This window comes from Pelodiscus sinensis, chromosome 13 (assembly GCF_052426305.1).
Source record: "Pelodiscus sinensis isolate ZL-2025 chromosome 13, ASM5242630v1, whole genome shotgun sequence".
Lineage (NCBI taxonomy): Eukaryota > Metazoa > Chordata > Testudines > Trionychidae > Pelodiscus > Pelodiscus sinensis.
This window is the reverse complement of record NC_143064.1, coordinates 3,715,464-3,728,934: the sequence shown is the minus strand read 5'-3', so window position 1 is coordinate 3,728,934 and position 13,471 is coordinate 3,715,464. Positions and strand designations below refer to the sequence as shown.

At 50.6% G+C, this 13,471-nt stretch overlaps 1 protein-coding gene across 13 annotated transcripts in view; it reads left to right on the top strand.

Moving 5' to 3' along the window:
- The window catches only part of MBNL3 (muscleblind like splicing regulator 3), a 125,139-nt gene that overhangs the window by 91,075 nt on the left and 20,593 nt on the right, over positions 1-13,471 (top strand). For 12 of the 13 annotated variants that reach the window (XR_016350607.1, XR_016350606.1, XM_089781805.1 and 9 more), the window contains 3 exons: positions 1,799-1,999; positions 4,147-4,377; positions 8,398-8,451. Coding sequence is in view for 11 of the 13 variants with exons in the window: in XM_089781805.1 (XP_089637931.1) it covers positions 1,799-1,999; positions 4,147-4,377; positions 8,398-8,451 (486 nt within the window). In the remaining 2 variants the exon portion in view is untranslated. The remainder of the gene's footprint in view (positions 1-1,798; positions 2,000-4,146; positions 4,378-8,397; positions 8,452-13,471) is intronic. The other variant, XM_075941141.2, reaches the window with a different exon arrangement.

The window sequence follows — 13,471 nt, the reverse complement described above, 5'->3', positions numbered from 1 at the left end:
CGTCGGTGCGGGGCTGCCGTCCGCTGCCCTCCGACGCCGGCTTGGGGAGCTCCATGTCTCTGGGCCCGGAAGAAGACGTAGGAGAATGATTGATTCAAGGGCCATGCGCTGCAATCGCCCGGGTGGGATAATTACAGTCTCCCAGCCAGGCTGATGGGCCAGGCCGCAGCACGGTGCATGCATACGTCTCTGAGCATGAGCTAGTGTGTGAGCGTACGTCTCTGTGCACAAGTGTGTGAGCACCTGGTGACCTAGCTCAGGGCCGGACGGAGGCATGGGCGAGCCGGGCAGCTGTCCAAGGCGCCAACCCAGAGGGGGTGCCTGATGGCAGCTGTAAGGGGCGTGCGGTGTCCCTTAGAGCTGCCATCAGGAGCTGCGTGTCCGGCTCCCGCAGCGCCGGCCCTGCGGCTCTGGACAGCAGCGCCCTTGCCCCCACGGCTGCGCGGCCCTGCATGGCCTGGCGCATGTGCCAGCAGCGCTGGCCGTGCTGGGCTGAGCAGCGCATGTGCCGAGCGTCCCGGGGGCGGGCCCCGGGCTTCACACCAGCAGCCGTGGCTGTCGTGCACATGCGCCGTGCACCCGGGGGCAGCGCCGCACGCCCGGGCCCAGGACACCAAAGGGGCTCGGGCCAGCCCTGACCTAGCTGTAGGTTCAGTAAATCTCAGAGCTCTTAACATTGAGACAAGTCCAGCCCAATGCCAGATATGCATGCCAGTGGTAGTGATGATACGCCCACAGCGTGAATACTGCGTGCAGATGTGGGCGCCTCTTCTCAAAAAAGATCTCTTGGCAGCGGAAAAGGTTCAGAAAAGGGCAACAAAAATGAGGAGTTTGGAACAAGTGCCATATGAAGAGAGATTAAAAAGACTGGGACTTTTCATCTTAGAAAAGAGGAGACTAAGGGGGGGATAGGTTTGAGGTCTATAAAATCATGACTAGTGCGAAAAAGGTAAATAAGGAAGTTATTTATTTGTTCCCAAAACATGAGAGCTAAGGGTCACCAAATGAAATGAATAAGCAGCAAGTTTAAAACAAACAAAAGGAAGTTTTTCTTCCATGCAGCGCACAGTCAACCTGTGGAACTCCTCGCCAGAGGAGGTTGTGAAGACCAGGCCGTTAACAGGGTTCAAAAAAGAACTAGCTAGATTCATGGAGGTTAGGTCCATCAATGGCTATTAGGCAGGATGGGTCGGAATGGTGTCCCTGGCCTCTGTTTGTCTGGAAATGGGTTTCAGGGTAGGGATCATTTGATGATTCCCTGTTCTATTCGCTCCCTCGGGGTTATCTGGCACTGGCCACTGTGGGCAGACAGGACACTGGGCTTGATGGGCCTTTGGGCTGACTCAGTCTGGCTGTTCTGATGTGCTTACATAATGATATGCAGCCCATCCTGGCGAGATGCTTAGCACATGGGATCGGTACCAGCGAGGGGCCAGGTAAAAGAGAAATTAATTTGGGAGAAACTGGTTGGGAGCGAGACGACGGGTTAACGTGGGCCTGCTCTGCCTGCCGGCCTGAGTTCTTAATTGTGTCATTAACCTGTGGAGCTCATCAATACTCTTTGTTCTGGCAAATGGCGATGGCTTGTGTTTCGAACGTCTCTCGTGCGTGTGAGCCGAGAGACACGACTGGGTCACAAGTAACTGAGAGCCGATGAATAGACTGACAGGCAAAGCACTGTGATGTTCTAACCACGCTGTCTCCGAGGGTTGCCAGGGTTACACGCTAGATGCGGGCTGGCATAGTCCACACCCGAGCACCGGGGTAACCCATTTCTTTTCTTTTTTCTTCCTTACAGACTACGTTTCCTGTGACTCCATCACTCGCAACGAGTCCCACCATGGCTTTTAGTCCCTATCTCAGTCACGTGTCTCCTGGGATGGGCTTGGTTCCGGCAGAACTTTTACCAAATACGCCTGTCTTGGTTTCCGGGAATCCTACTGTTACAGTACCGGGAGGCTCAGCTGCTCAGAAACTGATGCGTACAGATAAACTGGAGGTATTTGGGCCGCAACACGTAATATTGTGTAAGGGGATGTAAGGGGCGCCTTGAGCTACATTCTGTTCCCTGCTGCAGCCGTGTAAATCCAGACCAGCCTTGGGACCTTCCGTGCACGGGTGTCGTTCTGAGCAGAATCAGGCCCATTTCCTGTGCGAGGCGTGTGACTCGGAGACCCCTTGCTCTGAGTTCAGAAGTTTTTAACTTGCTTGTGGGCCTGAGCCAAAGCCTTTGGAGGTCGCTGCAGGGCTGTGAGCCCAGTCGCCCCTTGTTTTCAGTGAGCGTGGGGGCAGGCCCTGCCTTATTCTGGGGGCTCGCAACTCGATAGAATCCTTTCTGTGGTACGTGTAGGGGTGGCCTTGCCTGGGGCAGACCTTTTCCTAGGGACAGGTGAAGGTAGACGTGCTTCGAATACAAGCCTGGATAGGGGGCGACAGCCTCTTCCCTCTTCTCAAAGGTTCCCCTTGGAGTCGATGGAGAGACTCTTGCCGAGCTCCAGGAAGTTGGGTCAGGTCCTATGCGGGTGGCTCGTGCTGAGGTCTCTGTGTTTGTCTCACTCAGTGGCTCCAGGCGTCCGGGGAGGCCGGGTTGGGCAGGGGGAAGGCTGGTGGCCGTGGAGTTTAAGTATAATCCCAAGCAAACATTTTGAGCCTAAGGGCGTCTTTTCCGACGAGAGAGACCCCCTCGGCCCAGTCAGCATTTGTCCGGGGGCTCCCCGGGGAGCAGTAAGACCGTCTGTGACGTGACACCTACAGAAGGTTACATTTCGGCACAACGTACATTTGGGGAGCGAAGGGCTGACGGCCAAATTCCATGGGAGCCACAAACTGGCGCCAATTATTTCTCAAGACGTCGGTGTAAAAAGGTCTCTCAGCCGCTTCGGCTGCCACCCTTCGTTCTCTCCCACCTTGTCGCCCTCCTGGGGATTGTTACAGGCCTGCTGACCCGTCCCGGGGCGACCGGGCGTCTGAATTGTGACCCACAGTCTGTCAGCACCAGGAAGCCTGGAAGACCCGTTTTACAGCTATGGGGCTCTGTGCCTTGGACGTATAAGCACGCAGCTTGTTCTTTTCCAAGATGGCGATTCCGTCGGGGCCTTCAGAGCACTAGGGATGTAAAATCCCGTGTAATTGGCTCACCTTAAACGTATTGTTTAACCCGTTAACCGATTAAAAACGGGGCCGAGTGGGGGGACCGTTCCGGCCCAACTGGAGTGCCCCTCCCCCCGTCTGCTGCTAGGCTGGAGCACCTCCTCTGCCCCACTACTGACAGGGGCTGCTCCAGCCCAGTCACATATCCTCCCCCCATTAACCTTAACGGGTTAACCTTAACTGATTAACCCTTCACATCCCTATGGAGCCCATTGCTGGGTTTTAACACTTCGCCACTGGCCACATGGTCATGCAGCTCGTGGGTCAGTTTAAGGCAGGACCTGTTTCAACTATTAGTAGCTTACTTTTTGTACATTAAGGGTCGTGCTTGAGAGAATGTCTTTCTGTGGGCTAATTTTAAACTCCGTGATCTCAGTAAGGCAAAAATGGCAGAAATAGTAAAATATAATTTGCTTAAAGCTAGGGTAGTATATTGGCCCCGTGTCTGGGGAGGCCAGGTTGGGCGGGGAAAAGGGTGGTAGCCGGGGAGCGTAAGTTAGTGTAAAAAAAACTCCCACTGACTTCAGTAGGGCCAAGATCCGCCCCAGGCGGTTTCAGTTCTGCATGTGTCCTGGCTCCATGCTCCCTGCCACACTGTTAATACTGTTGGGAACCCAGATCATGATCCTGCACCCAACCGGATAGGGAGTAGCACTGGAAAGTGCTACCCCGTGGGACTAAAGGGTGTAGAGTCACAACCAGGGTTCCCTGTGAGCTGAGCACTTGGGCGGCCACCCAGCAGAGATTCAGGTGCTGCCCAGCTGATTAGCAGAGCGCCCACATCCAGCACCTTGTGTTTTGGTGGTGTACATCCCCACATGCCTCAGCGCACAGAACAAAATTTATTCTGCACATAGGTGGGGAAAAATTAGAGGGACCATTGGTCGGACCCACAGCTTGGGTCACTGTAATGCAACCCCCTGTGCTGACGTCCCTGGTTAAGCATGCCGAGAGGAAGCCCGCTCAGTGTGCTTAGCAAAGTGCCTTTCCTTTAAGGTTTGCCGAGAGTTTCAGCGTGGAAACTGCACCCGTGGGGAGAACGACTGCCGTTACGCCCACCCCATCGACATCGCAATGATCGACACGAATGAGAACACTGTTACCGTGTGCATGGATTACATCAAAGGCCGATGCTCTCGGGAGAAATGCAAGTACTTTCATCCCCCTGCACACCTGCAAGCCAAAATCAAGGCAGCTCAACACCAGGCGAACCAGACAGCTGCAATGGTAAGGGCATGACCTGCCGTGTCAAAGCATAGAGCCAGTGGGAAAAAGCTTTAGGTGCCCAGGAAGTAGAGAAGGGATGCTCCGTCTTCGGAAAAGGCTCAGTCAGGGTGGACAAGGTACAGCCTGCGGGCCAGACCCGGCTCACCACGCCGTTCGATCCAGCCTGCAGCCCACCCTGTCTCGCGCCAAGGCCAATTGGGGGCGGAGGGAATGCACAAAGTCTCCTCCCCCCAGGGGCATGTGGTGCCTAGAGGGAACCTCCCCTCCTGCTTGATGCCCCGCCCCTTCCACCCAAGGCCCCGCCCCTTCCACCCAAGGCCCCGCCCCTTCCACCCAAGGCCCCGCCCCGCCCCTTCCGGGGCTGGCCCGCGACCACTGCCAAAATTGAGGACATGGCCCCCCTACGGAAATTATTGCCACCCCTTAGGCTAAGTGGTGTGTGGAAAGCGTTTCCATCTCCATCCCTTCCTTGTATCCGGTGTAGCACGATGCATCGCATCTTGTTGTTTGAGGACGTGACGGTAACGCGCAAGGTCTTCTGGCATGGCGTGAGGGAGTGAAATGCATCCACCGTTAATGCGATGCCCCTAACAGCAAGCACAGACTTTTCCCTGGGCAAGCCTTGGCTGCCCTCTTAGTCTAGTGTCTGGAGCCAGTCCGACGACAAACTGAACAGGTCGTCTCCACGCCCCGCTCGAGTCAACGGCCAAGCTGTTGACTTCAGTGGAGCCAAAATTTCACCCCCTCATTCTTGGAAATGAAACCGCATTGCCCGTGATTAAGGTTCACTCCTGAGAGGTAATGAGTCCCTCAAGGCAAAGGGTGATAAAGATGCTTCATGGCTAGAAGGAGATGCCCAGCGCCAGGCAGAATCAAGCCCTGCGTGCATTTGAGTTGGCGTCTTTGCATCCCAGAGCAGCACAGTAATAGCTAATGGTCTAAAAACAAGCCAAGAGAACTCAGTCCACGTGGGCCAGCATGTGAACGGATGCAACTCTGTCGAATTCAGTGGAGTTGCGTCCGTTGACCCAGCGACAGGTCCGGTGCCGTATGTATATTTCAGAAGGTAGCAAAGCCCAGCTGCAGAGCTGAGGTGGTGTGTCTGCAATAGTTATTGCTATTGTGTATTCGTGTGTGGATAATTCATATTGAAAAACGGTTCTTACTAGGGATGTTAAAATGTGTGTAAGTGGCTAACCGTGTAACCCGCTGAAAATTTCCACATGTAACCGTTTGGATAATCATTATCGATTACCCTAGTTCTTACTACTTTTGCTGATTTGGAAATGCTAATGAATTAAGGCTAATAGGCTTTTATGGAGCAACTTTCCCTGCAGCTAGCAAGTGAGAACTTTCCACTCATGATGAAACACAATGCAAAAACTGGAAGCTGTTATCCTGCCGGCACTAAGCAATATCACATTTGTGCCCTGGATTGTATAAATCAAACAGCTGTCCTCTGGGAGAATCAATATTACCTGGAAGGATTTGCATGAGGAACCTATTTATACTACAGCATTTATCTGTAGAGTCCTGCAAATCTGCAGGCATCTGCTTTAGATCCATGAATGTCAATGAGGCTATGGATGCAGATACAAATTGTATGTCTCGAACCCTGTAAATTTGCAGATTTTCACTTTCTATCTGCAGATAGCCGCATCTGTACGTGTCAGTGCGGATATAGGGCGTCCCAGCTATAAAGTCATTGACGTTTGTAGGAACTGGTGTGTCATGAATTCTCCTATTCCCTGCTCTTAAGTCGCACCAAAATTAATAATAATAATAATAATTTGTGCAAATTGAAGCCAGCCGTGGGGGAAAAAATGCCCTGCTTTAAGTTGTTTCACTATAAGTCCTAGTTTTTTGTAACGTATCTTGGACTTACAGCGAGGACAGCCTGTGTATGTGACTCTTCTTTTGCGGATGTGGATGGGGATGGGGATAAATTTTGAATCCACGCAGGATCTGCCCTACACAGTTTATTTATAAAAAGGGAGGGGAGTAGCAATCCCTCTTTCATACTTTTTTGTTGAAAGGACAGCTCTGCATTACAGGGAAATGTAAACTCACATGTTCGTTACAAATGAATCATAGAATCATAGAATAATAGGACTGGAAGGGACCTCGAGAGGTCATCGAGTCCAGCCCCCCGCCCTCAAGGCAGGACCAAGTTCCACCTATACCATCCCTGACAGATGTCTATCTAACCTGTTCTTAAATATCTCCAGAGAGGGAGATTCCACCACCTCCCTTGGCAATTTATTCCAATATTTGACCACCCTGACAGTTAGGAATTTTTTCCTAATGTCCAATCTAAACCTCCCCTGCTGCACTTTAAGCCCATTACTCCTTGTCCTGTCCTCAGAAACCAAGAGGAACAAGTTTTCTCCTTCCTCCTTGTGACACCCTTTTAGATATTTGAAAACCCCTATCATGTCCCCCCTTAATCTTCTTTTTTCCAAACTAAACAAGCCCAGTTCATGAAGCCTGGCTTCATAGGTCATGTTCTCTAGACCTTTAATCATTCTTGTCGCTCTTCTCTGTACCCTTTCCAATTTCTCCACATCTTTCTTGAAATGTGGCGCCCAGAACTGGACACAGTACTCCAGCTGAGGCCTAACTAGTGCAGAGTAGAGCGGCAGAATGACTTCACGAGTTTTGCTTACAACACACCTGTTGATACAACCTAGAATCATATTTGCTTTTTTTGCAACAGCATCACACTGTTGACTCATATTCAACTTTTTTTTTTTTTTATTCAATGAAGCTTTACTTTTTACTAGTTACCTAGGATACTTATACTAAATTAAAGCCAGTGCATGTTTTATTCATGCTGCTGGCTCCTGTTATAAATGTAATTAACCCTATTTGTATGCCGTGAACTAGTACCCTTAAAATATTTATGGATTTGCTTGTTGCAACGCCCTTACTACCAAAACGGTTTCCATTATTCATTCACCTTTGGCAGTTTGGTGCATTTCTTTTATCTGTTGAGGATAATACTTTAAAAAGATCAGAATGGCTTCTGATCATTCATCACGAATCGCATATGGCTCAGAGCATCCGAACAGGCCCCTGCCGAGTAGATCGTGGATCCTTTCATCTCTGAAAAGCTCAGGCCCATCCTGGAGGGCACTTCATGCACAAGCCACTTAGTTCCCGTGCGGCATGATCCAATCCCATTGAAGTCAACGGGAGCAGGCGCCGATTGTTGGGTCCCAATTCAGAAAAGCTCTTAAGCCTGTGCTGGAGTTCCTTTCCTGAGCAGGGATGCCTTCTCTGCCCCTTCATTCATGTGTGCTGTGTAGCTGGAGAGACCAACCCTAAGGCCGGGTCAACACTGGCAGAGAAAATCGATGCAAGACGTGCAACTCCAGTTATGGTAACTGCATAGCTGGAATCAACATACCCGGCATTGATTTTTTTTGGGGAGGTGGCCCCATAGCGGGAGGTCAGCGGGAGAAACTCTCCTACCGACTTCCCTTATTCCTCGTGACTACGAGGAGTTCTGGGGTTGACAAGGGCGCCCTTGGGTGTTTGATTTAGCAGGTCCTTTCCAGACCCACTAAATCAAACTCTGGAAGATCGACCTCCGGAGCGTTGATCTTTGCAGACGTGTAGATGTGTCCTAAGTCTGGCCCGCTGATCCTTACAATTGAACGATACGTGAAAAATATTGTTTAAAAAAAAAAATCTAGCTCCACCTGCTAATTCTGAAGTAGCTGTAGATTGATACATTGTGAGTGCCAGTAATACTGTCTGGGATCTGTGAGGATATTTTTTACCTTCAAGATTATTGAGAGACAATAGATTTAATCCGATTAACTGCAACGAACACCCCATGTTGTGCATGCCTAGTCTTTTTAATATATTGTATAATGCATTCATTTTTTTTTTCTCTTCACCTGTCCACAATGTTGCTCTCCTTTTGACGCATCTTTGCTTGCTGTTTTTTGTTGTTGTGCTTGTATCCCCCCCTTTGGCCCATTGCCATCATGTGCTCGCTGCCTGCTAATTAAGACTCAGCCAGCTGTCCGATCGCTGAAACGACCCCTCGAGGCAACCTTTGACCTGGTACTTGGACCTTTCACCTTCTTGCTTTGCATGTGACCATCTTAGATTGCATGACTGCCTTTTCGTTTGGTACTTTGTGTTGCGCCATGAGGAGGCTGCCCATCCTGCGCTGAAACGTGACGATGTTCTTTCAGACGTGACGGTCTGTGCCAAGGGGGGGGGCAATTCTCGGTTTCGGCCTTTGGACGCTCATAACGATCTGAGCGTTTCTTCAGGAAACCCCAATGCATTTCTGGAGCCATTTCATTATCCCGCTGGTTTTAATCTGCCTGCAGCATCTGTGGCCTTGTGAAACCTGGGGTAGAGTCTGATGTATTTCACACCTCGGGTCCGAAAGGCATTGAATGTGTCCGAGAACCCTGGGAATACAATAGAGAGAGGCTTGGCAGAAGTCGATTTTTTTTGTGTTTTATCATTTTGAGGGATAATACGGATGCTATCTTTAAGCATTTTTTTCAGTGTTTCTCCATTCGTTTGTACAGTTGCACAAAATGATGGGGCTTACACTTTATTGATTATAAATTTCAACGGTTGCAGGAAATTATGGCGGGATCGGATAATAGGAAGCTCAGACAACAATTATTTAATGACAGTGGCCACGGAGATTCAAAAAAGTTCCAGCTGTTAGAACACAACTTGCCAACTTCACATATCACAAGGGAGCAAATCAGTAGCCTTATAGCAAGCCCCCTAGTTGGTTCCCAAGCAACGTTTTTCCTACTTTTGCTCATCTGCAAATTTCAATTCTTCTCCACAGAAATATTTGTTTTTAATCTGTGTGTGTGTTTGCAGTGAGATTACCACTTGCCAGCAATTACCAATGACACATATAACCCTTCCAACTTCAACGTGGGGTTTTTGCTGTATGTGGGCTGCCCGACAGGAGGTTGTTACTAACGTGGATTTTTTTAATCTATTCCGTCCTGTTGAGACTGTCCAAAATCTTGGATTTCCATCCGCCCCGTTTGCGACACTGCTTTGCCCACGTCTTGCCCAAAGCGCGGCAGGCAGTTACCAAGAAACCACCCTGCTGGAGTAGGAATGGAAATGGGACACTCACTGGTCACTGGGGTCGTTTGCTAGTCATGATAATCCTTTAAGGGACCCGCTGAGGAGGATGGATTTAGGACCACGTCTCCGGGCTACGACTGGAGATCATTGTAACCTGGTAACACATGTAAGAAAGAATAATTTCAAAGGGACTGGGCAGGGAACTCCATTACTCTCAGAAGCGACCCGAGCGACATCTTTGCCAGGGGATTTCTATGCACCACCCTGGGAAATTACTTTTGAGGCTGATTTTTACATGAAGGATCCAGCACCAAATGTTCCAAAATCCACAAGCCCCGCTAAATTGAACCCCGCGTAGTGGAGAGATGCCCTGAGAGTCTATGGAGCAGGTCCTAAATCCATCCTCCTCAGTGGGACCCTTAAAGAATTATAATGACTAGCCAAAAACCCAGTCGCCAATGAGTTTCCCATTACAGTCAGGCTATGTCTGCACTGCCCCCATTTCGCACAAAAAATATGTAAATTAGGCGAAGCATGGAATATCATCACGCCTCATTTGCATAATTAATGAGGCTCCGTTTTGGCGCAAGAACTCTTCTGAAAACAATGCGGCAGAACGACTCTTGCGCTAGACGGAGGTTTTTGCGCAAAAAGGAGCCGTGTAGATGGCTCCTTTTTGTGCAAAAGCCTCCTGCGCAAAAACAAGCCTCATGAATTATGCAAATGAGGCGCTGCGATAGTCCGCACTTTGCCTCATTTGCATATTTTTTTGTGCAAAACGGGGGCAGTGCAGACATAGCCTCAAAGCAGAACTTTGGCGAGTAAACATCCCGCATGGACACAGGGTTCTGAGGGAGAATTATTAACCAACCCGTTGGCCAATTGTCAGTCTTATTGGGATTCAGCCAAGCGGGCGGCATCCCGTATTTATCTTCTGTCACTCGGCTGCTCCTACAGGCAGGGTGGTTCTCACGCTGCTTGGAGGGTTGGCTTTTCCCTTGGCCAGACCCATCGTCATGAGTGCCCGCAGCAGTGCCTAGCATGCAACTGCGGGTCGGCCCCAGGCAGGCCAGGGAGCAGAGATGACCCCATGCCGTTTCGATGACCCCTCACCAGCCACAAGCTGCCCAGTGTGGATGACTCGGCAGGCCAGCCCGTTCCCTTTGGGGTCAGTCCTTGGTGGCATGGGAAATGTGCTGCTAGAGGATATGCTCACGGGCTTACGCCCTACTACATGGGTTAGTCTTTAAGGTGCCACTGGACTCCTTGCTGTTTTTATTTGTCCCCATGAGCTGCTGAGACCGAGGCCTTGACTGATGGAGGCTGTTAAAGATCTCGTCTCACTTCTCACAAGACTTAGCTTTATTTGCCCCACAGTCCTGGCCAGACTCCAGCTCTGCCTTGCCACACTTTTTGATTAGAAATAGTCTTGCTTTCCTGGCCCCAAACGAATCCACTTCACACTAGTGCGTGGCTGTGTGCTGTTAAACTCGTGCTTCGCCCCAGAGGCAGCTGCATTCTGGTGGCAGGTAAAAGGATCCCTCTGAATCAGGACAAATCATGGGCCTAGTGCCGTGGTGTCCAACACGCCCACCACAAGCCACATGTGAGTGTCCAGTTTTCACGTGGACAGTCCGGTATTTGTGGGCCCAGAAAATACCAGACATGTAAAATGGCCACAGCAGTGCTTTTTTTGTTTTGTTTTGTTTTGTTCTCAACCAATTTTTGTTCTGCCATGTTCGGGATGTTCTGGCAACCCTACATGTGGCTACTTGGCCAGTTGAGTTTGGCTAGGAGGCTCACAAAATTATTCCCGTTTTCAGAATAACGTGGCTAGTTGGCTAGAGCAGTAGCCACTCTTCAGAACTGGTTGGACACCACGGGCCTAGTGGCTTCAGCACTTTCCCACCCCACCTCTCCCCAATCCCTGCCCTCCCTGGAGGCATAGGCAGTTAGACTCACCAGGGAAATGTCTTCAGGGACAGCCACCCGGGAGAGCCGTCATGGGACTCCACGGCCCAAAGGCCGTCGCCTGACTCTGGAACGGAAGCAGAGCCGGGTACCCAGATACCATCTCTGGGCCATTCCTGTGTGATCCCACATGTGCCCCTTCTGCTCAGTAGAGCAACGAGTCTATCGTTCTCTGCCGGGCACACGGCAAGCCACTTCCCTGGAGTGAGTAATTCCTGCCTGGGTTTTCTAGGAAATACCAGAAAAAGAAAGTTTCCCTTTCAGGCAAGATTTCTACAGGAGCCTACCTGGACCAGACCTTTGGTCAGAGCGGATCAGCGTAGCTTCTCTTGAGTCTAATCCCTGGTGCGGCTACGTCAGAAAGGATGTGGGGCACCCACTACAGAAAGGACGTGGACGCATTGGAGGGAGTCCAGCAGAGAACAACCAAAATAATTAGGGGAGGATTTGAGAGCAGCCTTCAGCTCCCTGCAGGGGGGTTCCAAAGAGGCTGGAGAGAGGCTGTTCTCAGTGGGGGCAGAACAAGGAGCAATGGTCCCAAGCTGCAGTGGGGGAGGTCTAGGTTGAAGATTAGGAAAATCTATTTCCCTAGGAGGGTAGGGAAGCGCTGGGCTGGGTTCTCTAGGGAGGGGGTGGAATCTCCATCCCTAGAGGTTCTTAAGTCCCGGCTTGACCAAGCCCTGGCTGGGATGATTGAATTGGGGTTGGTCCTGCTTTGGGTGAGGGGCTGGACTCGATGACTCCTGACGTTTCTGCCAGCCCTGGGATTCTGGGATTCTAAGTCAGTGGAGGTACTTCTGTTTACACCAGCTGAGAGGTTGGCCCTGGAGGATCAGCACGACATACATATACATACCTATGCTATTAAGTAGCCTGGTTTTTTATATATATATATATATATATATATATATATATATATATATATAGTCTTCATAGAGAAAAGTCTCTTCATCCCATCATTCTCAGTGACATTTGAAATGTTTGGGCTCGGCACCTTTATAAATGAGACCTCTTCGCTAGGTCTCTAAATGTGGATTTAAGTGCTCACCTTTCGGGACCCACCTTAGAAAACTTTCCCCAGTGACACTCACAGTCTCTCAAACTGACCCTCTCCGTCCCGAGAGATCCCCCTCGTGCACTCTGCTCTGGGCCGCACACAGGGTCCAGTGGGAGTCTGGTGTTTCTCCGAGAGCCGTTTGTGCAAGGCCCATTGCTTCGGGGAAATGGATTGGGTTAAAACAAAAGCCAAACCAAAGTAACCCTGGCACCCGGCGTCACAAAGGCCCCTTTTGTCTGGAAGCAGCTGGTGTGACGTTTCTCCGATGCGCAGCCTCCTATGGCCCTTGGAAACGGACGTGAAACCTGTTTCTGGACCGCCACAAATTGTTGGGCGTTGCCATGATCCAGTCTAGTGTACATTGCCATCCATGCCCTTGGAGCAGCCGCTTCCCTCCTGTCCTTTCTGACGCGCTCTGCATGGCCCTAACCCTTTGCTAGCTAACGCTGCTTGTGCTTCGCAACCTCGACTCCCGTTCCTTTGACGCAATAGGAGCCGTCGACACGGCTCATCCTATTTTCCAGCTGGCGCTTTGCAACGTCCCGTCAGCTGGGCAGAAATGACCTGCTTCTGTTTGGCTTCCGCCTGCCTGAGATTGCACTGAAGTCAAAGGGGAGTTACATGCAGAACGTCTTGGGGTAATTGAAAGGCAGTGTCTCTGATCACTGTGTGTGCATGGGGAGGGGAGTAAATTCTCATCCTGGCACGATGAAAAGCCGTAAATCAGTCGCAATGCTCCTATTTCCTAACCACTCACTACTGTGTTGTAGAGACACGCTTTGTGACGGGTGAGTCCCTTCCCCAGAAAAGCTGGTTCAAGGCTTTCTCCCAAGCCCGAGCAGGAAACAGGTTTGACTGAGTGGAGGTGTTGTAATGTGCTCGGATTAAAGGAGACAAACCCCAGCCTTGTCACTTGACGTGCTCCATACAAACGGGCAGCAAGAAATATTCATAGTGCCAAGGGCTGATCCAGTGTCATGC